The 24,778-nt window shown below is 40.9% G+C and overlaps 1 protein-coding gene across 2 annotated transcripts in view; it reads right to left on the bottom strand.

Annotated features, from left to right (window-relative positions):
• ITGA2 (integrin subunit alpha 2) overlaps positions 1-24,363 on the bottom strand; it is a 108,322-nt gene extending 83,959 nt beyond the window's left edge. Inside the window, exon 1 of one of the 2 annotated variants that reach the window (XM_053200762.1) lies at positions 24,344-24,363. Coding sequence is in view for 1 of the 2 variants with exons in the window: in XM_027076501.2 (XP_026932302.1) it covers positions 24,019-24,073 (55 nt within the window). In the remaining variant the exon portion in view is untranslated. The other variant, XM_027076501.2, reaches the window with a different exon arrangement.
• Between the last annotated feature and the right edge of the window lie 415 nt (positions 24,364-24,778).

The following is a 24,778-nucleotide window of genomic DNA, read 5'->3' on the forward strand; positions in this document are numbered from 1 at the left end:
ACAGGTGTGAGGTGGTATCTTATTGTGGTTTTGTCTTGTGTTTCTCTGATGTTTAGCGATGTTGATAATCTTTTCAGGTGTCTGTTGACCATCTGGATGTCTTCTTTGGAGAAATGTTTGTTCATGTCTCTGCCCATTTTTAATTGGACTTTTTTTTTTTGGTGTTGAGTTGTATAAGTTCTTCATATATTTTGGATATTAACCCTTTATTGGATATATCATTTGTAAATATCTTCTCCTATTCAGTGGGCTGTCTTTTTGTTTTGTGGATGGTTTCATTCAGTATGCAGAAGCTTTTTATTTTGATAAAGTCCCAATAGTTTAATTTGCTTTTGTTTCCCTTGCTAGAAGAGATTTATCTATAAATTCTTTGGTGTTGAGTTGTATAAGTTCTTCATATATTTTATATATTAACCCTTTATTGGATATATCTATATCTATAAAATTTATCTATAAAAATGTTTCTACAGCGATGTCAAAGAAATTATTGCTTATGTTTTCTTCTAGGAATTTTATGGCTTCAGGTCTCACATTTAGGTCTTTAATCCATTTTGAGTTTGTTTTTGCATATGATGTAAGAAAATGATCTAGTTTCATTCTTTTGCATGTTGCTATCCAGTTTTCCCAACACTGGTTGAAGAGACTGTATTTTTCCTATCGTATATTCTTGTTTGTTTTGTTATAGAAATATCCCAATGTCTTATCAGTGCACTGACAATAAAATCCAGTTTTCATACCATGGTTTCAAAGGTCATTCATGATCTGACCTTGTGTAACTGGCTTCACTTTCACCACCCTCTTTGCTCACTATGTTCCAGCCACTCTGGCTTTCCTTCTGTCCTTTGAGCACAAGCAGCTCATTCTGCATTATGGCCTTTGCAGCTGCTTGACCCACTGTCTACAACATTTTCTTCCCAATTCAGCAATCTATGTTGGGAATTTTCTTCCCAGCTCAGCATCTAACCTATTTACTATTTAGGTCTTTGCTCAAACAGGTCTCTGCTTTCTTCACAGAGACTTCCCCTGACTCCTCTGTCTAGCAGCAACATCCTACTCCATCAATACACCACTATCACAGCACTAGTTATCTGAAATTATCTTATGTATCTCCACTGTTTTGTGTCTGTCTCTGCCTAGTAAGACCCAAACCCCTTGAGAGCTCAGATCTTATTTCTTTTATTCACTCTTTTTTTCTCAGCACCTAGTATAATATTTGTTGAATGAAATGAATTTTTGATTAATATATGCTCTTCAATGATAATTTGGAATATAGAGAAAATTAGGAATAAAGCTCACTCATAGTCACATCATCTTAATGCAAGTGCAGTGAATTTGGATATATTTCCTTCCAACACTTTTTCTTCTATTATTCCAATTTGTATCATACTATTTTTTTAAATTTTTTTAACATTTATTTACTTTTGAGAGACAGAGAGAGACAGAGCATGAGCAGGGAGGGGCAAAGAGAGAGAGAGACACAGAATCTGAAGCAGGCTCCAAGCTCCAAGCTGTCAGCACAGAGCCCAATGCAGGGCTCGAACTCACAAACCATGAGACCATGACCTGAGCCCAAGTCGGATGCTTAACCGACTGAGCCACCCAGGTGCCCCTGCATCATACTATTTCTTAACGCTTATGTCTTCTTACTTCTTTCAGAATCATTTTGACTCATTTGATGCCACAAGAAACCTTGTGAAAAAGCAAAAATGTAGCTATTATTACCATTGTACAAATAAGGTTAGATGCCATTCTTCCTCAATGTCACACAATTGGTAGCTGAGCTCGAAGTCTTGGTCTGGCTCATTTTCTCAGCCTTACTGTCCAGAACTTCTTTCATTAATGGTCTGCTCAATTCCTCACAAAATACGTCATTTTCCATCACCATTCCTTATCCCATTGATCCCAAATCTCTTCTTTCCTGCTAATTCAATTCTCCCTTCAAGACCATGCCTCTTTTGATAAATCTGGACAATTCCAATTCATTATACTTCTTTCTCTTCAAATATATATTTACAACTCACTATCTATGTCATCATTTCACAACTTAGCCTATGATAATTAGTTTATAGTAAACTTAATGTAATTATTCTGTCTAATCCAATATCTATTCCTTCTTTGAAGTCCCATTATGTATAGAAATATGTTTCTATGTCTATCCCATAACTTAATTGAATAATATGGAAAATAACAACCATATTTGGTTCATTATATTCATTTTCCCCACAACCATGCTTATATGTCTATACCCACTAATAAATGGATCATTCAAAACATATTTATCCAGCTCTTTTGTGTCAGGCATTTTCTAGGTCCTGAGGATATAACAATGAACAAAACAGACACTATCCCTGCTGTCATTGAGCTTTATTCTGGTAATATGAGTAAAAAACTAATACATCATAACAGGATGAGTATTAAATTTCACATAACTATAAAGAACTCTGAACCAAAAGTTGATAAGAGGGTAAATCTAAGCCTGAAGGCTTCACAGAAGAGGTGGCAATTAATCTGGATCTTAAAGGATGAGTTGAAATTTACTACATAGAATGGAAGGCAAAGGTCATTCCAGGCACAAGGAATATCCTGCTCAGTGGTATAGAGATGTGAAGGACAAGAGTATGGAATAAAAAAAATCAGCGCAGAAAGTCATAGACTGTTTCATTCATTTATACATTTCCAGTTCTACATTAGATGCAGTGAGTTTCAAGGTGACTTGAGCTTCGCCCTGCCAGGGGCATATTATTACCCAAAGTATAAATCTTCCCTCCTGGTCCTTATGTGAATGCCTGTGAATGCAATAATAGTGCAACAAACTCAAAGGATTTATCCAGGGTAACCTTGCTGTGCATTAGTTAGCAGTAATGAAGTCCAAGCATTCCAGTGAATCTCACTAAAATTTGCTGCAAATATAAGTCCTGTATCCCCTGGACGTCTAACCAATCTTCACTATGTCCACAATCGTCTTTGGTTATAACCTGGCTTGTTGCCATTTTAATACCCATAGGCAAACCAGATAGATAAGCACAACTTGATTAATGCAGAATTCTTTTTTCTTTAATTCATTTAAAAAAATTTTTAGAGAACCTTCTGCCTGGATAATTCTTACTCATCTATGAAGTAACTTTGGGGGGGGGAACCTTAATAACTTAAGAATTAGTTTCACAAATATGAAATTCATCCTCTCACTTTATTTTGGAAACCAATTTTAAATTATAAGATAATCAAAAGAGAAATATATGTTTAGGGATTAGATATAGTTAACCCAGTTTTGTTCTTAGATTGTAGTGAGGCTCAAATACGAACAAAATCTTTTGAAAAGAAGAGCAGAAATAAATGCATAAAACAAAACAGGTCATTCTATACTCACTAACAAAAATTTGGCAGAGGAAGTTTATTGACTTCCAAAATACTATTGTAAGAGATTAATGACACATATTTATAGTAAAGGATGGCAGAAGGAGGGTCTAATTCATGTGACCAATGCATAGTTTAAGCATATCTCAATATGTTGAAGGGCTGGTGGAGCAGGCTTTTCATGGAAGGGGTTCATTTGCAGAAAGGTCCAGGGTAATATAAAGGAAGAAATTCACATTAAGAGAATAAGGCCAAAAGCAAGAGGTAGATTTGGGAAGAGTGGGGCATTTTTAACGAGGGTGATTATTTTTTTTTTCAACGTTTATTTATTTTTGGGACAGAGAGAGACAGAGCATGAACGGGGGAGGGGCAGAGAGAGAGGGAGACACAGAATCGGAACCAGGCTCCAGGCTCTGAGCCATCAGCCCAGAGCCCGATGCGGGGCTCGAACTCACAGACCGCGAGATCATGACCTGGCTGAAGTCTGACGCTTAACCGACTGCGCCACCCAGGTGCCCCTAACGAGCGTGATTAGATTGCATTCTGACCCATTCCTGCAGATGTATGCTGGCATTTTAGGGGGGCAATGTCTCTGTTAAATAGTAAACAAAGACACAAGAACTGGGGCGCCTGGTGGCTCAGATCATGATCTCATAATTTTGTGAGTTCAAGCCCCTTGTCAGGCTCTGCACTGGCAGGGAGGAGCCTGCTAGGGATTCTCTATCTCCTCTCATTCTGACCCTCCCTGACTTACACTATCTCTGTCTCTCTCAAAATAAATAAGTTAATTAAACAGAAAACATAAAAACTCTTCCAGTTGTAAAATAAATAAGTCATAGAGATGTAATGTACAGCATGGAGAGTACAGTTAATAACACTGTATTGTATAGCTGAAAGTTGCTAAGAAAGTAGATCTTAAAAGTTCTCATCATTAGAAAAACCTTTGTAGTTATATGTGGATGGATGTTAACTAGACTTATCGTGGTGATCATTTCACGGTATCTGCGTATAGAGAATCATTATGTTGTACACCTGAAAGTAATATAATGTAACATGTCAATTACATGTCAATAAAAAATAAAATCCAAATTAATCATCATATATATATATGTTTGTTTGTTTGTTTATTTATATAATCTAGCAGTCACCAAGACATGGGGCAACATGCTTAGGGGACAATGGTTCCCAGGAAAACTGTGCTTGATAGTCCAGGAGAAATGCTGTCATCTAAATCAGGTGCAGGTGAGATTCCAGGTGTGATCTGTCCTGGGGCAAAATTTCCCTCCATCTGTGGGTCTATGAACCTTGAAAATGAGTTGTCTATTTCTAAAATATAGTGGTATATACACAGAAATAAACTCAAAATGGATGAAAGACCTAAATGTGAGACAGGAAACCATCAAAACCCTAGAGGAGAAAACAGGCAACAACCTCTTTGACCTCAGATGCAGCAACTTCTTGCTTGACATGTCTCCAAAGGCAAGGAAAATAAAGGCAAAAATAAACTATTGGGCCCTCATCAAGATAAAAAGCCTCTGCACTGCAAAGGAAACAATCAACAAAACTAAAAGGCAACAGACAGAATGGGAGAAGATATTTGCAAATGACATATTGGATAAAGGGCTAGTTTCCAAAATGTATAAAGAACTTACCAAACTCAACACCCAAAAAAACAAATAATCCAGTGATGAAATGAGAAGAAGTCATGAATAGACACTTTTCCAAAGAAGAAACTCAGATGGCCAACAGACACATGAAAACATGCTAAACATCACTCATCATCAGGGAAATACAAATAAAAACTGCATTGAGATATCACCTCACATTGGTCAGAGTGGCTAAAATGAACAACTCAGGAAACAACAGATGTTGGTGAGGATGTGAAGAAATGAGAACCCTCTTGCACTGTTGGTGGGAATGTAAACTGGTGCAGCAGCTCTGGAAAACAGTGTGGAGGTTCCTCAAAAAATTAAAAATAGAACTACCCTATGACCCAGCAATAGCACTACTAGGAATTTATCTAAAGGATACAGGAGTGCTGATTCATACAGGCACATGTACCCCAATGTTTACATCAGTGCTATCAACAATAGCCACATTATGGAAAGAGCCCAAATGTCCATCAACTGATGAATGGATAAAGAAGATGTGGTTTATATATACAATGGAATACTACTTGGCAATGAGAAAGAATGAAGTCCTGCCATTTGCAACAATGTGGATGGAACTGGAGGGTATTATGCTAAGTGAAATAAGTCAGTCAGGGAAAGACAGATATATGTTTTCACTCATATGTGGAACTTAAGGAACTTAACAGAAGATCATGGGGGAAGGAAAGGGGGAAAAATAGTTTCAAACAGAGAGGGAGGCAAACCAAAAGAGACTCTTAAATACAGAGAACAAACTGAGGGTTGATGGGGGGGAGGGTGTGGGGGGGAGGGGAAAATGGGTGATGGGCACTGAGGAGGGCACTTGTTGGGATGAGCACTGGGTATTGTATGTAAGTGATGAATCACAAGAATCTACCCCTGAAACCAAGAGCACACTATATACACTGTATTTTAGCTAACTTGACAATAAATTATATTAAAAAAATAAAATACAGTGGTGTGATAGGTATGTGACAGACATTTCTATTTCAAAAGGGAGACATTAGAAGGGATGAAGGGTCACAGGTACCAAGAAAGTTTAACATAGCAGGTCATATTCCATTAGGTTCCAAGTCTTGAGAATAATCCTCTGTTGCTCAAGGCACTGTCCTCTGGCCTACAACAGTTCTACTGGTCTCTGCTTCTCTGTCCCCTTCAGTCCAAGGTGGGCCTCTGCTTCTCTGTCCCCTTCAGTCCAAGGTGGCAGCATTTCTGCTGAAACAACATTCCTAAAAGCTGGTAGGTCTCCTGTGTACATCCTGGGGATCTAGGCCATTATACAAGAGAACTCTCCACAGATCTTTCCTGGATAATTCCGTCTCTATCCCTGGCCTCTGCTGAGATGGTTGAGAGGATCTGTGAATCACATGCCTAATCTGTACTGCAAAGTTTTCCAACCACACCCTTGGCCTTCTCTTCAGAACAACACTTTCTTAACAATGAGTCTCCTAATATTAGCTTTTATTTTTGTAATCTGGATAGGCTGAGAGTTTCTTATATCATTAAGTACTGTTCTGTTTTGTTGGGAAGTTTCTTTCTCAATTTCTCTCTTTCCTCTTGCATTTTACTACACTCATTAAGGAAAAAGCAGGCTGCACCTTCAACATTTTGCTGGGAAATCTCCTCCGCTAAACATTTACGTTCATTGATTGAAATTTCCGCTTTCTACACAACTGGAGGACACAGGTAGCATAAATTTTCTGCCACTATGTAACAAGGATTACCTTCCCTTCAGTTTCTGATAGCAGGCTCCTCATTTCCTTCTGAGAACTTCACCAGAAGTGGTTTCAACATTTATGTTTCTGCCAACAGTCTCTGAAAGGCAATCTTCAAAGATCCTCTATCCAAATAAGGTAATATTCATGGATTTTTGGGAACTAGGACATAGTCATACCTTTTGGGACTACCATTCAAATTCATACAATGGGTATGCCAAGAATGTAAGATCCTGACTGCTGTTTACCTGGTCCATTTTTCAGGGTTATGTGTGTAGTGAGCAGCCTTGATAGATTTCCCTCCAGGACAAAGAAAAGGCTTGCTGACTTCTTGCTGTAAAACATACATTTCTCTCTTGTAATGAATGCAACCTAGTGTGTATGCAGGCATCCATTTGGACCCCTTCACATACTCTCCATGAGACTTCATGGGGAAGCGAAAGGGTTGCTGATATAAAATTCTCATGAGCATGCTACTTGTTGTGTGGTGAGTAATAAAGTCCTTTGTCTCCAACTCAGGAATCTCGTGTCATCTGTCAGCATCAATGAAACAGTAATAGCCTAATGTATTACCTCTACATAGGGCAAAATCAAGTTCTAGACCTGACAGAGTGGAGAACAAAAACTCCACAGTCAGGAAGCTGGAGGTTGAATGACAATGAAAATGGATACCGCCTGGGAATTCAGAAAAATCTTGGGAGAGCACTGTATTTTCCTATAAGAGTGGAATAGGGATTTGAATGAGTCTTATCTCAATTTTTAGAAGCAGAGAGATTCTGGCTGACATCTGGGTAATAATTCCCTGCCTCATGGTTTGTGTCTACTTTTTTTTTTTTAAGAAAACAGTGTATGCATGTATTATTTATTTGACAATTACTCTGTATTCATATTAAAGAAATACATGCATCACTTCTATGACCAGAGATAAATCCATTAATATATTATTAAGGCTAACGGGGTGTTATGGATGAATTGCAACCCCCCAAGTTCCTCTATTGAAATCCTAAGTCCTAATGTGATTGCATTTAAAAATAGGGCCTCTAAGGAGATAATTAAGATGAAAAGAGGTCATAACGGTGGGACCTTACTCTGACAGGGCTGGTGTCCACATAAGAGGAAGAGTACCAGACAGTTCTCTCTCCATGTGCTCACAGAGGTAACACCATGTGAGGACAAAACAAGGAGGCAGCAGTCCACAAGTCAGAAAGGAGGTCTCACCACAGACCAACCCTGATGGCCCCTTGATCTTGGATGACCAGAACTATGAGAAAATAAATTTCTGTTGTTAAAGCCACCCAGTCTGTGATAGTTTGTTAATGGCTGGCCCAGCAGAGTAAGAGAGGGAGAAAAATTATATCAGAAAATTTTAATATACTCTTCTGAGTTTGGAAGATAATTCTGTCAGTCCATGTGTGTGCATACTAATTCCACTTATATCTTTTAAAGTTCATATTTTGTGTGAAAAAAAATCCAAGTTTTTCCCTGACAAAGTAACTGCATCGAGCCTTGGACTGGTGTGGCATGTAGATGGTTTCGAGGCCCTTTCACATTTTTTGATCTTGCAGGCAATAAACATCTTCAAAAGTCTACTGTAAATTCTTCTTAAATTCATTTATTATGACTTAGTGCTTCCTGACAACTCAATGGATTCTCTTTTTTTTTTCGTAAAGAGAGGGAGGGTGAGTTGCCATCTGGCAGACTCACTATCTCCTAGTGGCCAAGAGGACTGGGAGTACCCACTCCTCTATTCACTTTCTATTTTCACATTTTATTCCTAAATTCCTTCCGTGTGAAAGGAGAAATCCTCATTCTCCCTCTCTCACAGAATAGCATTTTTGCACATTTAGCAAGTCAATGCCTGCTGAATAACTTGCTCAGTAACAAGATACGCCTCACATACCCTGAGGCAATGTATGGAAACAACAGGCATAACTGAAGTGAATATTTCCTCTATTAAATCTCTGTTCACAGGCCACTTCTCTATAAACTTTGGTTCTGGTCTTCCTCTCCAATTCATGCCTACATACACCCTTATTCTAACTCCCTTGACACTCGCCATTTGCATTTCTTACTGTGGTGGACTGCCTTGAAAAGTTACTCCACTGTTCTCCTGTGTGAATTCCTCCTGGAGAGCTGTGTCATCATTCCCTCCCCACCTGTCTGATCTCACCTCCTGCCCTATTCCTTCAGCTCACTCAGCTGGACTCTTCCTTAAACACACTCTGATTTCTAGCCTTTTGCAAAGCTCCCTATGCATGGAATATTCTTTTCTCAGAAATTGTCACGTTCACTCTCACTGCCTTTGTGTTCGCATCAAACATCAAGCTATCAGAGCTGTCTTTCCTCACTACCTGTGGTGGTCAGGTGGCTCCCAGTGATACCCCTCTCCTGTTATTCATGTCTTTGTGTGATCCTCTTCCCTACCATTTCAAACCTATAGAAGTGAAGATTCAAAACAGAATCGAATGCCCTAGGATATATCACTTCTGTGATTACATTACATAAGATTGTAACCTTTGTCTTGCACACAGATGCACTCTCTCGTTATCTTTGATGAAGCAAAGAGGTCCACAGGATAAGGAACTCAGGGCAGCCTCCAGTGAAATCCAGCCAGGAACTGAGGCCCTTAGTCCAGCAACCCAAGAGAAAATTAATTCTGCCAACAATCAGAAGTGGATGCCTCCTCGGGTAAGCATTCAGATCAGGCCCCACCCCTGGTCCACACCTGAGTGCAGCTTTATGAGATGCCTTGAAGCAGAGGACACCGCTGAAGCCAGGCCCAAATTCCTGACCCACAGAAACTGTAAGATAATAAGTGTACATTATTTAAAGTCATAGCCTGTGTGGTAATTTGTTATATAGTAATAGGTAACTAAAACAGAGCCCCCTGTAAAATAATACATGCCCGTTTTCCACCCCTGCCCAACCTTCTCCATCTCCCTTACTCTGCTGTATTTTTAATAATGCATAACTACCTCACATGTTGGAAATCTATCTTTTTTATAGAGATCAATGAAGACCAGTTGTGTTAATAAATATGAATTCTGGACTGGTTCAAAGCAAGAGGCTTGAATGCATGCTACTGAGAAGATATACAGATAGATGGATTACAAGGTAGATTAGTAAGTACTTATACATATAGGTACACACATGAAGAGACAAATACACAGACACATTTTTTACTAGCATTTTAGAGAACACTTAACTTTGGTTTTTATCTAGCTAGAGGAGAACGCTAAAAAGAAGATGGACTATTTTGGGGGGTGATGGGATAGCAGAAGTCTGCCAGTGCTAGAAGTACAAGGATTTTTTTTTTTTAACTGAAAAATCCACATACTGGGGAAGACCAACAGTATTATCATAGTGCCTAAGTGCACAGGATTTGAATAGCTTGGTGACCTTGGGCACGTTCCACATCCCAAATAAGCCACCACTTCTTCACCTGTGAAGAAGATATAATACAGAAATCTACCTCATCATGACCAGACAATGCATATAAAACTCTCCACCCAGTGCCTAGCAAGTGATGAGCCCTTAGGAAAGACAGCTATTTTTGCTTGCTTTGTTTTGTTTACTATTAGTGTCTATATGTTACTGAGGATAGTATACTTTTTGAAGAATTTAAAAAAGCCCCACCAATCTGTAATCCCACCTTTACCTCTACCATGAAAAAATACCTTAAATGAATTGCCATTTAAGTTTCTGAGAACTGCTGTATAATGGGTGGGAGGATGTCACATTGCTGTATTTTGCTGAGGCATACTCAAAGTATACCACGAAAGCCAAGAAAATATTATCAGTCTGTGGATCCTCCAGGAAGCCACAGAAGCAGGAAGTGGGTTTACTCAGATCCCGCCTTTAAACTTTGAAAACAGACTTTAAACTTTAAAGTGGAGCTAATCATTATTTAGAATATGCATGACAAAATCAAAAATGGTCATCGGTCACATTAGATCATTTGAACACACACACACAATCACGGGAACTCATTTTCAATAGCTTTGTCTTCAGGCTAAAAGGACAAAAAATGCAGAAATAATGTAGCCCTCTCCTGCCCCTATAAAAAGCCCAAAGCAAGTAAACATAGAAATGATAGGCCCTCTAGAAATGACCATATATTGTATACAGATTAAAGCTCTATTATAACTATAGTGCTTTAGGAAAAAAAAAAAAAAAGGTAGTGCAAAATCCAAAAGGATAAAGTGACCCTCACAACTGCTTTTGGATTAAAGCAGCACAACACTTTCCTGCTTTCATTAAGAAAGAAAAATGTAATTTTTTCTTTAAAAGACTTTGTTTTCAGTGTAGGGGCATCAGGGTGGCTCAGTCAGTTAAGCTTTCGACTTTGGCTCAGGTCATGATCTCAAGGGTTGGGGGTTCGAGCCCTGCGTTGGGCTCTGTGCTTGCTGACAGCTTGGAGCCTGGAGCTGCTTCAGATTCTGTGTCTCCCTCTCTCTCTGCCCCTGGCCCACTCGTGCTCTGTCTCACTATCTCACTCACAAATAAATAAAACATTGAAAAAAATTGGAAGGCTTTGTTTTGAATGTTAAGTATTACAATTCAGTAAGGATCTAGGTGCTACCCTTTTCCTCCACAGGTGATGTTAGAAATGGAAAAGCAGAGCTGCCTTGAATCCTCCAAGTTCCCCAGGGTCGGACGCTGCTGCCATAGGACAGGCACTATGTCCCTTAAACGGGTCTCTTCAATCAATGAATGATGATCAAAATAGTGAATACTAAATATATGGATTTTTTAAAAAAAATAGCCTTATATATGCTTTTCCAGTTTGCAAAATACTTTTCTATTCATAATCTTATTTGATCCTCCCATTGACCCAGAAAGGTAAGGAATAGTTTGCCTATGATGCGCGAAGTCACTCGGAACAATGGCGTTTGGTTTTCTCTTCAGGGCTGGAGTTCTTTCCCTGATGCCATGAATGTAAATGTGCTTAATCCTGGCACGCTTTGTTGTATTGCACTTTATTGAGCTTCACGGATGTTGCGTGGTTTGTTTTGTTTTTGTTTTGTTTTTTGTTGTTGTTGTTTTTACAAATTGAAGGAGTGTGGCAACCATGTGTCAAACAAGTCTATTGGCTGCATTTTTCCAACAGCATTGGCTCAACTTCATGTCTCTGTGACATATTTTGGTAATTCTTGCAATATTTCAAACTTTTTCATTATCATTATTATATTTGTTATGGTGATCTGTGATCAGTCATTATGACTTGCTGAAAGCTCAGGTGATGATTAGCACTTTTTAGCAATAAAGTATTTTTAAGTTAAGGTAAGGACTTTTTTGGACATAATGCTATCATATACTTAATAGACTACAGTATAGTATAAACATAGCTCCTGCATACACTGGGAAGCCAAAAATTTACTTAACTCACTTTTTGCCATATTTGTTTTATTGTGGTGGTCTAGAACCGAAGCCCCATTATCTCTTATGTATACCTGTTCATGTTTGTTTAGTGTAGTGGCTCTCAACTGGGAGAATTTTGTCCCTTGGGGGAATTTTGTAATTTTTGGACATATTTTTGGTTGTCCCATATTTTTGGTTGGGGTGGTGGTGGCTACTAGTGTCTAGTGGGTGAAGGCCAGTGATGCCACTCAACATCCTATAGTGCACAGGATAGCCCCTCCACCCACCCCCAGCACATCCCCCTGTCCTGGAAGAATTATCTGGCCCCAATGTCAATAATGCCCATGTTGAACAGTTCTGATAAAAACGATGAACTATCTCGTAAGCACTATTGAGTTGATTAAGTTGTGGTGGTTTTAAAATCTGCCTGGGCATTACTTGACACTCTTCTCATCAAGAAAATAAGTCTCCTCCCTCCGAATCTAGGTGAGACTTTGTGACTGCTTTGATGAACAGAGGCAATTGCATGATTTCTGAGTCTAGGTTAGAAAAGACCATGCAGTTTCTGCCAGTATATTGGGAGGGACACATGCCTTTGGATCCCTGAGTCATCCTATAAAAAGTCAGGCTATCAGAGAATGCCAGGATGGCAAGACCACTTGCCTACCCTCTAAGAGAAAGAGCTGCCTACCCTCTGAAAGTCACCACATGAAAAACCTCAAGCCAGAACTATCCAGCCAAGCTATTCCCAAAATCCTACTCAAGAAACTATGAGAGATAACAAATGATAGTTGTCATTTTAAGCCACTAAGTTTTAGGATGATAGATTGCATGATAATAGCTAACCAGAACAATCTCCAAATTCGGTCACTCGAAGTCAAGTGCTCTGGCAAACAGAATGTCTTCTCTCTTAGGGAATGTGCTTCCCCTAAAGGGTTCTGTCCCATGGAAGAACAGAAGTCTTAACCAGAGGACTGCCACTCCTCAAGTGAAATGGATTTTAATCAGCCTGTGGGAAATAGGTGACCAAGGGTGGGGGGTGGGGTTTGTCAAAGAGATTTTCAGAAGAAATTCTGAAGAGCCTTTTGAAATGATGGATAGCACACTGCAGGCTGGAGTCCTGGGCATTATTCATTTTAAAAACTGATTATTATAAAGCTGAGGCATTGATTAGATGATCTTTTGATGTTCTTCTAGGCCTAACTTCTAGAATATTCTAACCTACACATATTTTTCAAAAGATAGGTATATTTAAAGAGTAGCTTCAAAGGTGTACCCTGACAAATATAAAGAATGAGAGTTAAAATAAAAAGGAAGCGTCACTTTAAATCCACCAAGCTGACAAAAAGTTAAAAAAAACACTACAAAAAGTAAAATAAAATCCTAATGTTGGTGAAGTTTGTAAATTCACACATTATTGATGCCTACACTGTTCAATATGCAACAAAAGCTAAAAAATAGCCATAACATTTGACCCAGTAATGCCTCTGCTGGAAATTGTCCAAAAGGAAAAAGGAAAGAAAAAGCTTCTTGTACAATGATATTTATAGGCACATTATTTACAGGAGGGGAAAAATCCCACAGGAAACAACCTAAATATCCAAAAATGAAACAATAGTCATGATATGGCAGGATGCATTATTGCAAAGTTGTAAATATGAAGCCCATATAGAAAGTATATGTAAAAGATATCAAGTGACCAAAAAAGTAAATTGTTCATTTCATATAGATGGTAGGTATATCTATAAAAATTACTTTCACACTTATAAATATCCAAAGGAAGAATATAAATATATTTCTGTTAAGATGAATATTTTAGTACAGGTCACTTTCCTGGAAGACTATTAAAACATTCTGCTTTAATTACCCAAATTTAGTATTTTAATGGACACATGTACCTCAAAGTTATCTGAATCCTGTTTTTTTGTTTATTTTTATATATTTTTTTACCAATCATTTTTTTTTGGGCACTTACTATATGCCAGGTCCTGGGAATACAATGATGAACAGAACTGAAGGTGATTTTAAAGAATGTATTCAGTGGGAGAGAGAGTCAAGCTGAAGCTAAATTATGGTGCTGCTTTATGAGAACAGAATAGGCGAATGGGAAAGTGCTTGGGGGAAAAAAGACGTCAGTGATGTCCTAATACTTTTATTCATCTTGTTACTTTTCAAATACAGCTAGCCTGGTTGGACATTTCAAGACAAAGAAGAGATATTTTAGGAGAACTAGGAAATTTTCATCTTGGCCTTCATTCAGAAAATGCGCCTTTAATTCACGCTACAGTGACTGCCCTACATGTCTCATGCAGTCATCACTCATTCGACAAAATTCAACTTGGCACAAGTGAAAAAGACATGGCCCCCGTCTTCTCAGGGTCTGCAGTCTATGTGGGTTAGAGCTGTGTAAGCAGGCTTTTGAGATAGAAAGTGACAACTGCTATGCATGTGAGGAGGATACCCAAATTGGACTGGGGTTAGGAAGGTTTCCTGGGGTGCATGAGCCTTGATGAAATTGACACATAAATGATGTGCAGAATAGGGGTTGGGGCATAAAGAGTATTTCAAAAAGAGAGAACACGGACAAAGGTAAGAAAGAGACCATGGGGCTGTACTGTTAAAAAGGTTAAGGTCATATCTCACTTAGACCATAACAAAAAAGTAGTAATAAAATGGTGTCCTATAATTTGGGGGCAAAAATTAAATACTTTGATAATAAAAGGGTTTCTTCCTCTTTAAAAATGTTTTTATTTATTTTTGAGAGAGAGAGCAGGGGAGGGGCAGCGAGAGAGGGAGACAGAGGATCCGAAGCAGGCTCTGTGCTAAGAGTGGACAGCTCCATGTCAGGCTCAAACTCACGAACCATAAAATCACGACCTGAGCCGAAGTCAGACACTTAACTGACTGAGCTACCCTGGTGCCCCTAAAAGGGTTTCTTAATTACTATGGACTATGGTCTGAATGTTTGTGTCCTCTCCCCCCCCACCAACTTCCTATGTTGAAATCCTAACCCCCAAAGATTATGGTATGAGGGAGTGGGGTCTTTAGAGGTGCAAAGGCTTCACCCTCATGAATGGGATTGGTGCCTTATAAAAGAGGCTCCAGAGACACTCCAGCCCCTTCCACCAGCCAAGGAAGAGGGCTTTCACCAGAATGTGACCACGCTGAACTCCCAGTGTCTGGAACAGTGAGCAAAAAATTTCTGTTTATAAGCTGCCCAGTCTGTGGTATTTTGTTATAGCAGCCCAAATGGACTAAGACATTGACATAAATTATTTATTTAATCACCTTTCAATTTTTCATTAAGGCTTTTTTTTTATTCAGGCTATTTATTACATTTTTATACTAAAAAGAAAACAAATATCACATAAAAGTATCTCCATTTCCAAGGCTAAGTTATTCTTTTTTTCCCCTCAACAATGTTAACAACTACATAGAAAAATTAAGTCAATTGCTGTAAAATATCTATTTATACACTAGCATTTGGAATATGGCTTAGGCAAGGTTATAAAATCCAAAATATTCAGTGTCCGTATTCTAACAAACATCCACAAAGCTATTTGGTGAAAGGACCTGAAGGTAACTGGTAAACAGTTTGGAATAGAGTTATCTGACTGAGCTGACCAGAAGCCAGATTGAGTTCAGTCTGCATTTCCACACGGTATCCATGGGAATGAGATCAGGCGTGCACAAAGACAAACAAAGGCCACCTTCAAATGAATGGGAGAGAATGACAACTGCCAATGTTCAAGGCACCCATGGGCGCAAGAGCTTTGCTCATGCTTTTCAAAACACAATGAAATAATCTCTTACACTGACAATACAGTGTCCATCACTCCTTTATTTCCATGGCTCTGTTTAAACATTAGCCTCATTTTTTATACAGAAAGCCTTTCAATGATCAGGAGTTATGTATGGCTTCTGTAGTAAAAACTGTCCCTAGTCACTTTAAAATACTAAAAGGAAGAACTACAGTTACCCTTTCAGAACACAGAATAATAATGCGGGAATCTTCACTCACAAGATCACACAGTTGCCATGTGCTGTTTGGACAACAGAACAGACAACTCTTTCAAAGGAAGAACAATATATTTGAAAATTATGAACAGTCCCAATATTCTATGGACCTGGAAACATTAGAAAAATATGCAGTTCAAGTTTATACTGGTTGGTAAATGTAATTTATGTGTACAAGAATCAGCAGGCACAGACTGGAAAAAATACCTGAATACTAGCTCTTTGGATTAATCACAACTTCAACAAAATTAAGAATTGACATTAATTTCTTTTCTAATTTATATAATTAAATGAAAATGTTTTAAAACACTGTGAAAACACCATTGAGCTACACAGAATAAAAGCCTTCAATATTTTACTAACAGAACCTTTCAAACCCAACTCTAATTCTCTGGGTTATATGGGACTATGATTTCGAAAAGATGACTTTGAGAATCTTTATTATACTGGATAGAAATAAAGAACTAAAAGCTTAACTGGAGAAACATACCTGTAGCTCTAAAAAAAAACCAAACCTCTGTGTGTTTTTAGGAAATCTGACTAAAGCACGGATATTAATTCTGCGACCAGAATTGGAATATTGTTATATATTATGTACCCTAAAATCCATGCGAAGTTTATTAATCACAGCTACATTAGTGCAGTAAGTACGTTCTAAAACAAAAATAAATACAAGGGCTCCTTCATCAATCCAAGTGGCCACGCTGGAGGGCGGGGGGTGCCTATTCCCACAACTTGGTGGTCTCCCTCTGCACCCCTCACAGCCGTCAATTTCAGCTTGGTCTCATCAGCCCATATCCTCTCCATGTCATATGCCAGAACCTACTCTGCCTTCCCTATATGGTCATCTGTGGCTCCCAAGCTGTTGCCAGAGCTGTTGCTGTTGTGGCCATCCCATTCCATCCCCCCTTCTCTGAGACCCCTTTGCCATGAATATCAGTGCTCCTCCTCTCCCCCAGTCTCTCCTGTGTTAGGGATTCTTGCCACATACAGATGCCTCAACGCAGTTCTCAAAAAGCACAAGTGGACCATGCAATGCCATAAGCAATAGAAGTAAAACAAAAAACAAACACAAACAGAAAACACCTCATTATAATAATTGTTATGAAGTCTCTCCCCTCCTGGCCCTCAGCCACTCCCTCTTCTCTTTTACTATCTAACTTCCTGACACTGTCTGCATTTCCTCATGGTCTACTTACTCCTCAGCCTACCCCACTCTGGCTTCTGCTTTTTCATGCCATGGAGACTGTCCTCATCAAGGCTGTCCAACATGCTTGACTTCTGTGAATATGATCCTACTGACCAACTCTTCCCTCTCAAAATATTTGTGTGTGCCCCACTTACTGTAGTATTCTTTCTACTTACTGCTCCCACTGCTCTTTTCTCTCTCTGGCATCTCCTCTTCCTCACCTGACCCTCTCAGGTAGTCCCTTGGGTTGTGGACAATTCTGTCTTCTGGTCTCTGCCTGACTCATCAATGCTGTGTCTTCAGTGACTCTCTAGATGCCCCTGACTCCTAAATCTCTAGCCCCTGTTGTCCTCTCTCCTGCTTCTAACACTGCTCTATCTATAACTATCTACCTACTAGACATGTGCTCCTGAATGTGTCTAACAACGTGTCACAGTGAACTGATTGTCTTTCTTGTCTAAGTTACCTTCTTTCCTTGCCTCCCTGTCTCAGTCAGTAGCACCTCACTGAGTTGTCCACACCCAAAACCTAGGCCTCCGTCTTATCTTCTCCTTCACTTGTTGCTATTGTATAAATCAACCACAAATCCTGTCCATTCTCCCTTGCTACCTTTCAAATGCATCCCCTGTGATCCTTCCCTACTGCTACTGAGTTTTAGCACCATCATCTCCCAATAAAACTAAGACCAGAACTATTTCTTTCCTAAGAAAGGTAGTGCCTTCAGTCTGGCCTCCTTTCAATCCACCATCCACCCTGCCACTGGAGTGATCTACTCAAGAAACCATCCGATCATATCACTCCCCTGCTTAAGGCCCTTCAAAACCTTCCCATTGTCCTCAAAAATCCATGCTCCTGACTTCCATTTACAAGGTCATTTATGGTCGGGTGCCTGTTAACCTCTCAGCTTTCACCCTCTGTGAATACCTTGAACAGTATGTTGTGGACATAATGGCTTTCTCCTTTCGTATTCCAGTATCTAAAACATCTGACCCAGGAACCTGGAGACTTGGGTCCTATCCCTGGTTATGTTACTCTATTATTATCACTGACAGCCATTTTAAAAGGGGAGAACTGGACTCTGACCTTTGCAGTCCTTCACAGCAGATCCAAATAGTGAAGATTCTTTTCTGTCCTCGTGAAGACTTGTGGGGAGGTTTGCTACTTATATGCATCACAGTGACATTTCTCCATCCTCTGAACTCAACATTAAGTTCTGTACCACTCATTTAACAATGAATTATATGTGACCAAATGGTAACTATTACGCTATAGAAACTTATGGTACATATGTATAAGCATAAACTACAAAACAACGTAACAAAAACAACATAACCACATTTTAAATTACATAGACTTTTTTTTTTAGGCACAAACAGGTAAATGACTCTAAATTTCAGTAATTCAGAAACTCAAAGACAATATCAAGGACTTGCTTTCTGTCTCTCCACAGGGCTAGTGTATCGGCTTTATCCTCAAGCTAGCTGACATTATGGTTGTAGGACAGTTATAGCTATTGCAAGCTTCACGTGACCTGGCAATACATTTCTTAACCAGTGTCTCTCTTAAGAATGAAAAATTCTTTCCCAAAAGTCCCCAAGCAGATTTCCTTCCACATGTCATCGTAATTACATGCCCATGTCTAAATCAGACATTGGAGAGAGGTATGAGATGACCAGGAATGGCTCAGGGCAACCACCCTTCAAGGTCCCCTTGACCTCCTAGCTGTGCAGAGGAGGAGGTAACCCAATAATTGGACTTCTGTCAGAAAGGAGGATGGAAGGGTCTGAAGTTGGTTAGGTACCTTCCAGGGACTGAGACAATGTCCTTCCCTCATGGTTGGACTTGTTTCCAAATAGCCTGTAAACTCTTTGGACCATGTTTCAAGTTTCCTATAGTTGGGCCTAGCAGGTTTCCTTGCATAAAAGTTGCTGCATAAAAATATGTTCAAATACTACTTTTCTGGAATTCACTGTGGCCAGATCAACAAAGCATCTACAGGTCATCTGAAGGGGCATCACAGGAATCACCTTCATATACAGAATCTATTGTTGTCTCAGGATTTGAGGTATTAAGTTTTTTCTCTTTAGAGAGACATTCTTCTACACGTTCTTCTAGGTAAATAATCAGTCACCATAACAAATGAAAAAAAAAAACAAAACACAAAAACCATCCTACCTCAGTAACTCCCCAAGCTGAGCAAGGCTAATAGTCCAGATTAAAACTTTTGACTCTAATGGTAACATTCTTTTTTTTTTTTCAACTTTTATTTTTTTTTATTTTTTTTTTTTATTTTTGGGACAGAGAGAGACAGAGCATGAACAGGGGAGGGGCAGAGAGAGAGGGAGACACAGAATCGGAAACAGGCTCCAGGCCCTGAGCCGTCAGCCCAGAGCCTGATGCGGGGCTCGAACTCACGGACCGCGAAATCGTGACCTGTCTGAAGTCGGACGCTTAACCGACTGCGCCACCCAGGCGCCCCTCTAATGGTAACATTCTTATGACATCAGGATGATATTTTTGGTCCCAAATATTCTTCCCATTCTTCCTGAACTTCTTTATTTGACATATTGACTTGGATTTGTGTCTTTATTTTTATGAATGTCTAAAATTCCATTATTAGAAGCTCATCTCTTTACATTAACAGGCTTCTGCCTTTTAATAGGCCCAAGGCTGTTAACACATTAAGACAGGAACAGACATCACCTACTTTAGAGGGAATTCATTCGAGCTGATGCATTCACTGATTCTTGGCGTTGAAATGTACCTATCTTGGTGTTCATCTCACAACAACGTGATATAGGCAATACTGGAATTTTAATTTCTCAGGAAAGAGGAGGTACAGTGCTAACATTTAAGCAATTGCTTCCAAATCTGTCTATATATCAGAAATGTGTGAATAATTGTCTTTAAATTCTGATCCTGAGCCCCAAAGCATGAATTTAAATCAAACAGTGGCTTGTGAACCAGGACTTCTGAGAGCAAAGCTTAGTCGGGGTGGGGCAGGTATGGCTGGAGAGCTATGGGGTGGGAGGTTACTTTATCAGAGGGTGGTTTAAGGCTGTGAAGGTGCTGAGCATAAGGGGGAAGAGGTGGTTTAGGGTTGGTTCCAGAAATTAGAGGTTACCTCAGACTCCTCTTTTCGTTATAAAATAAAAACTTCCCTACTTTATAATTTTGCTTGGCTTTGTCTCTTCTAACATAGGACAGTGGTAAATTACAAAGGGAGAAGGGGAGAAGGGAAAAAGCATGAAGGCAGTGAAGGCAAAGGGAATAGTCTGGAAAATAGCACTAAATATGGTCTGATCAAGTGCAGTCAGAACACAGAAGGATGTGTACAGGTGTATGTATGTGGCTTTGGGGTGTGTGTATCATGTATGGGCCTACGTGCAGTACATGTACCCGTGTTTGAGTCCGTGCAGGAGGAGTGTAGCAGAGAAAAGCCTGAATCTGGACTTCACCCTTCATGAGATGCGGAGCCACCAAAAGTTGGAAGCAAGGGGTTGACTGGATACAGATCAGTGTTTAGAAAGATAACACTAGTGACAATGAGAAGAATGGACCAGAAGGATGAGAGCAAAAAACAGAAAAAACACTTTATAGTTGTCTAGACACAAAGAAAGCAAGGGTGGTGGCGGAAGTTATAGGAGGTGGGGAGGAAGGACAGAACTTGGAGATGGGCTGTCAGCCTGAAACACGGGAAAAGATCCCCGGGTTTAGCATTTGCTAAACGATACAGCAGAGACGATACAGCAGAGAATTCTGGAGGGCAGGTGTTGACTTCAGTTGAGGATGCATTGAGGACATGCTTATGGGACGTCGAGGTGGAGATATTTGGTAGCAGATGGAAATCTCGATCTGGAACCAGGAGAAGAGTCTGGCTGGAGATCCTGACTTGAGTGGGGGAACTAGCCCAGAGAGAACAGGTGGAATGAAGACAAGGACCCAGGATGGAACTCTAAACACCAAGGACTGGGCTAAACAGAGGAGCCTGTGAAAGAGAGTGAGGAAGAACCACCTGGAAAATAGGAAAATAGCGAGACTAGAAGACAGAGGTGGAGGGTGTCTCAAGGGTGTCTCAGGAGGACAGAGCTGCCAAAATACATATTAAAGGAAGGATTTACTTATTCTGAGAGAAATTAGAGTATTTACAGCTTGAAGGGAATTAGAGAAAGGATTTGAAGGTACTCATTAAAGAGGCAGTGACTCCGGGGCAGGGCGCCAGACACAGGGAGAAAAGATGAGGATTATCCATGGCCTGGCAGCACACGAGGATGTAAGTGCCATCGTGCATTTTAAAATTACTTTTTCTTTTCCTCTGTGGACCTATTATTTAGACTATGAATTATCTGGGCCCCTTACGGTCTTTCTTTTCCATCCTTTGCCTGCCGGTTACCATTTCAATGACTGCAGGCACTTAAACCAAGGGGTGATCAATGCAAGGTGATAAATATGAAACTGAACCTTGAGCACTGCTTTTTCTTAAATACCCATGAGAAGGTTTACAGAAAGTGTATTTGACTCTAAGTGTTAAAATGAGATTTGAGGGCTTTAAGTTTCTACACTGGTTGGCATGTATACTGGAGAGGAGATAAGATGTATAAACACACACACATATGGTTGTTACATTTTCATTTTTGATATGTATTTATATTGCACAATTGTACGGGTATATAATTTATAAACAACTATATGTGTGTGTGTAGTAATGATGACTATTCAAAAATTTTACACAGAGTAATGCCATAAAAAATTTCAGCTATCACTGACCCAGACATTCAATTATTCATGTTAATCTTGGATATTCGTGGGATCAGCAAATCACGTTGCTTCCCTAGGAACCTGGATTAATATCACAAATGACAAAGCTTTATTATGAGTACCTTGAATTAAGAGAAAACTTAGTTCTTGAGTATGCAAGTAACTGAAACAGGAGGAAGGAATAAATGTAAAAAAATATTTGTACAGCCATCATTTTAAATCACCTTTGCTTGCTTGCACTGATTTGTCCTTATTAACTAACTCCAGGTTAAGAATCTCTATACCTGACTTCATGCCTTGCAGCAATACATTCCACTAAAGTATTTCTCACTGCTCTTTAAAAAACAAGCCTCAACACTTCAAAGATAAGAAAATGATGTTATGTTTCCATAGCTTCTATTAATAATGGGTAATTAAAGAAAGATGAAAAGCTTGGATTTAAATGTCTATTAGTTCTTGGGAAGGTTGTGGTGTTCCAGGGACTGATTTCAATGCGACTCCAACTTTATCCCAACCCCCCAGATTAAGGTTGATGGCCCCCAAAAAGACTCTTAGGGGCCCAGCACAGAATATCTGTGAAGCACCAGACACAGAGTTAGATGGAAAACCTAATAATGCATAGTCTGTGCTGGGGGTACGGATGGTGGTGCTATTTCTCTGTTATCTTTGACTAGAAGTAAATGCTACAGGGTTACCTAGATTAGGTTTCTTCCAGAGTAACAAATAGTGTGCCTAAATGCCTCAATGGAGGATAAGAAATATTTGTGTATATTTTAGGAAATACTTATATTCTTTGTAAAAACACTTGTTTTGATAGCTGTTCAAACTACAAAATTTAAATTAAAAAAAAATTTTTAATGCTTATTTTTATATTTGAGAGAGAGCTCTCTCACAAGTAGGGCAGGGGCAGAGAGGGAGACACGGAATCTGAAGCAGGCTCCTGGCTCTGAGCTGTCAGCACAGAGCCCTACGTGGGGCTCAACCTCACCAAGCCGCAAGATCATGACCTGGGCCGAAGTCGGCTGCTTAACCGACTGAGCCACTCAGATCCCCCTCAAACTACAAAATTTAAATGCGACTCCCCCCTCCTCCTCCCAGTAAACTAAAGTTCCGATCGTAAGCACACACCAGGCTCTGGAAAAGATCTGGAGGAGGTACACGTGAAGGATGATGGTCACACAACTTTGTGCAAAAGGAGTCAGGTGATGGGTGGGTCCCACTCTCACGGCCGTGCAGCTGGAGCTATGGCCTCGGTTAATTCTCTTGTTGGCAGCAGCTGAGATCAAGAAAGTAAAAAGAACTTTTCCTGGCCTAAGTTTACATTAAGTTGAACAGAAACGTTACAACAATTGGAGGAAGGCAGAAGGGAAGGAAGAATTCCCATCTGCCAAGCGTTTAAGAGGCGCTTGGTTTCTCCACGTCCCCTAAGGGAAGAAACGTCAGTGCTGCGGCCTGAAGAAATGGGAGCATACTTCACACCCTTGGGCTGAAAAACAAGCATTTGGGGCTCCCAGACTCCTGCAAAGCCAGCAGGCATCGCGCTGAGGTGGTGCATGCTGCTTTCCAGAACCGGATTCCCGGGACCCGAAGAACGCTCGGGTGCGGATGCTGGGCGGCACGGGCAGTCTAAACCACGCTGCGGGACTCTCGACCTTCAGGACACCCCTTAGTCTCCACTGCCCCTGTGCCCGTGTGTGCGTGCGCGTGGCTCTAAAACCAAAGCGCGCAGTGAACTGACTTTGAAGGGTGCTTCACAGACAGGGTGAGTCAGGCTTTATGGGGACACCAGGCGGGGGAGAAAGGGAATGGGGAGTCTTTCTCTACACAGCTCCGGATGGCTGGGAGCCGGGGTCCACGTGGAATCCAGCAGAGAGGCGCGCTGCCTGCGCCCCTCATCCCGCAAACTCCTCCCTCCTGCGCCCAGGCCCCGCGCAGGTCCCTCCAGCAGCGGATGGAGAGCGAACTCCCCGCTTACCTTGACTGAGCACTAACACCAGCAACGGCGCGCCCCCTGTCCATCCTGGCCGCATCCTGAGCCTGCCCGGGGACGGTAGCTGCTGCTCTCGGTTTGCAGAGGGACTCCAGAACCCGGACTCTTCAGAAGCCGTCCCGAGAGCTTTTCTCCCCCGCCGGGGTGAGGACGGAGAAAAGTTGCCTGGCAGCTCCTGGGGAGCCAAGGCCCGCCCCGCCCCGCCCCCCGGCCAGGCTAACACCGGATCTGCCCCGGCCCCGCCCCGCCGAGCCCAGGCCCTGCAGCCCCGCGGGGCACCTGCGTTGCACCACACCCTCGGAAACCGCACCTTAACTGCCCTGAGAGGTCCGGGTCCTGGGACCGCCGAAGCTGCGGGGCTGGGATCCGGGCGCCTGGCCCCTTTCCTGCCCTGCACTGGACTGGCGGGGCACACCCGACGGGCGGGAGCCGGTCTGAAACTACGCCGCCCCCTGATGGCCTGCAGCCCGCCCCGCAGGAGACCCCCGGTCTCCCACCCGGAGAACCTTGCTGCTTCTGCAGCCCTTCGTGACTCCAGGCTCCTGGAGCCTGAGGAGCTCCAGAGGAGCAGAGGTGGGGAGCAAGGGCAGCCGCGAGCCCGAAGCCACGCTTTTAGGGGTGGCGCGGTGCGTGGCGTTCTGTGCTTTTCTCAAGTGGGTGGAGAAACGGACAAAAATAAGTGCAGAATGACCAGGTTAGAAACTAACTCGACAGGAAAGAAGATCTGCACACAAGTGATGATTAT

Source organism: Acinonyx jubatus, chromosome A1, assembly GCF_027475565.1.
Source record: "Acinonyx jubatus isolate Ajub_Pintada_27869175 chromosome A1, VMU_Ajub_asm_v1.0, whole genome shotgun sequence".
Lineage (NCBI taxonomy): Eukaryota > Metazoa > Chordata > Mammalia > Carnivora > Felidae > Acinonyx > Acinonyx jubatus.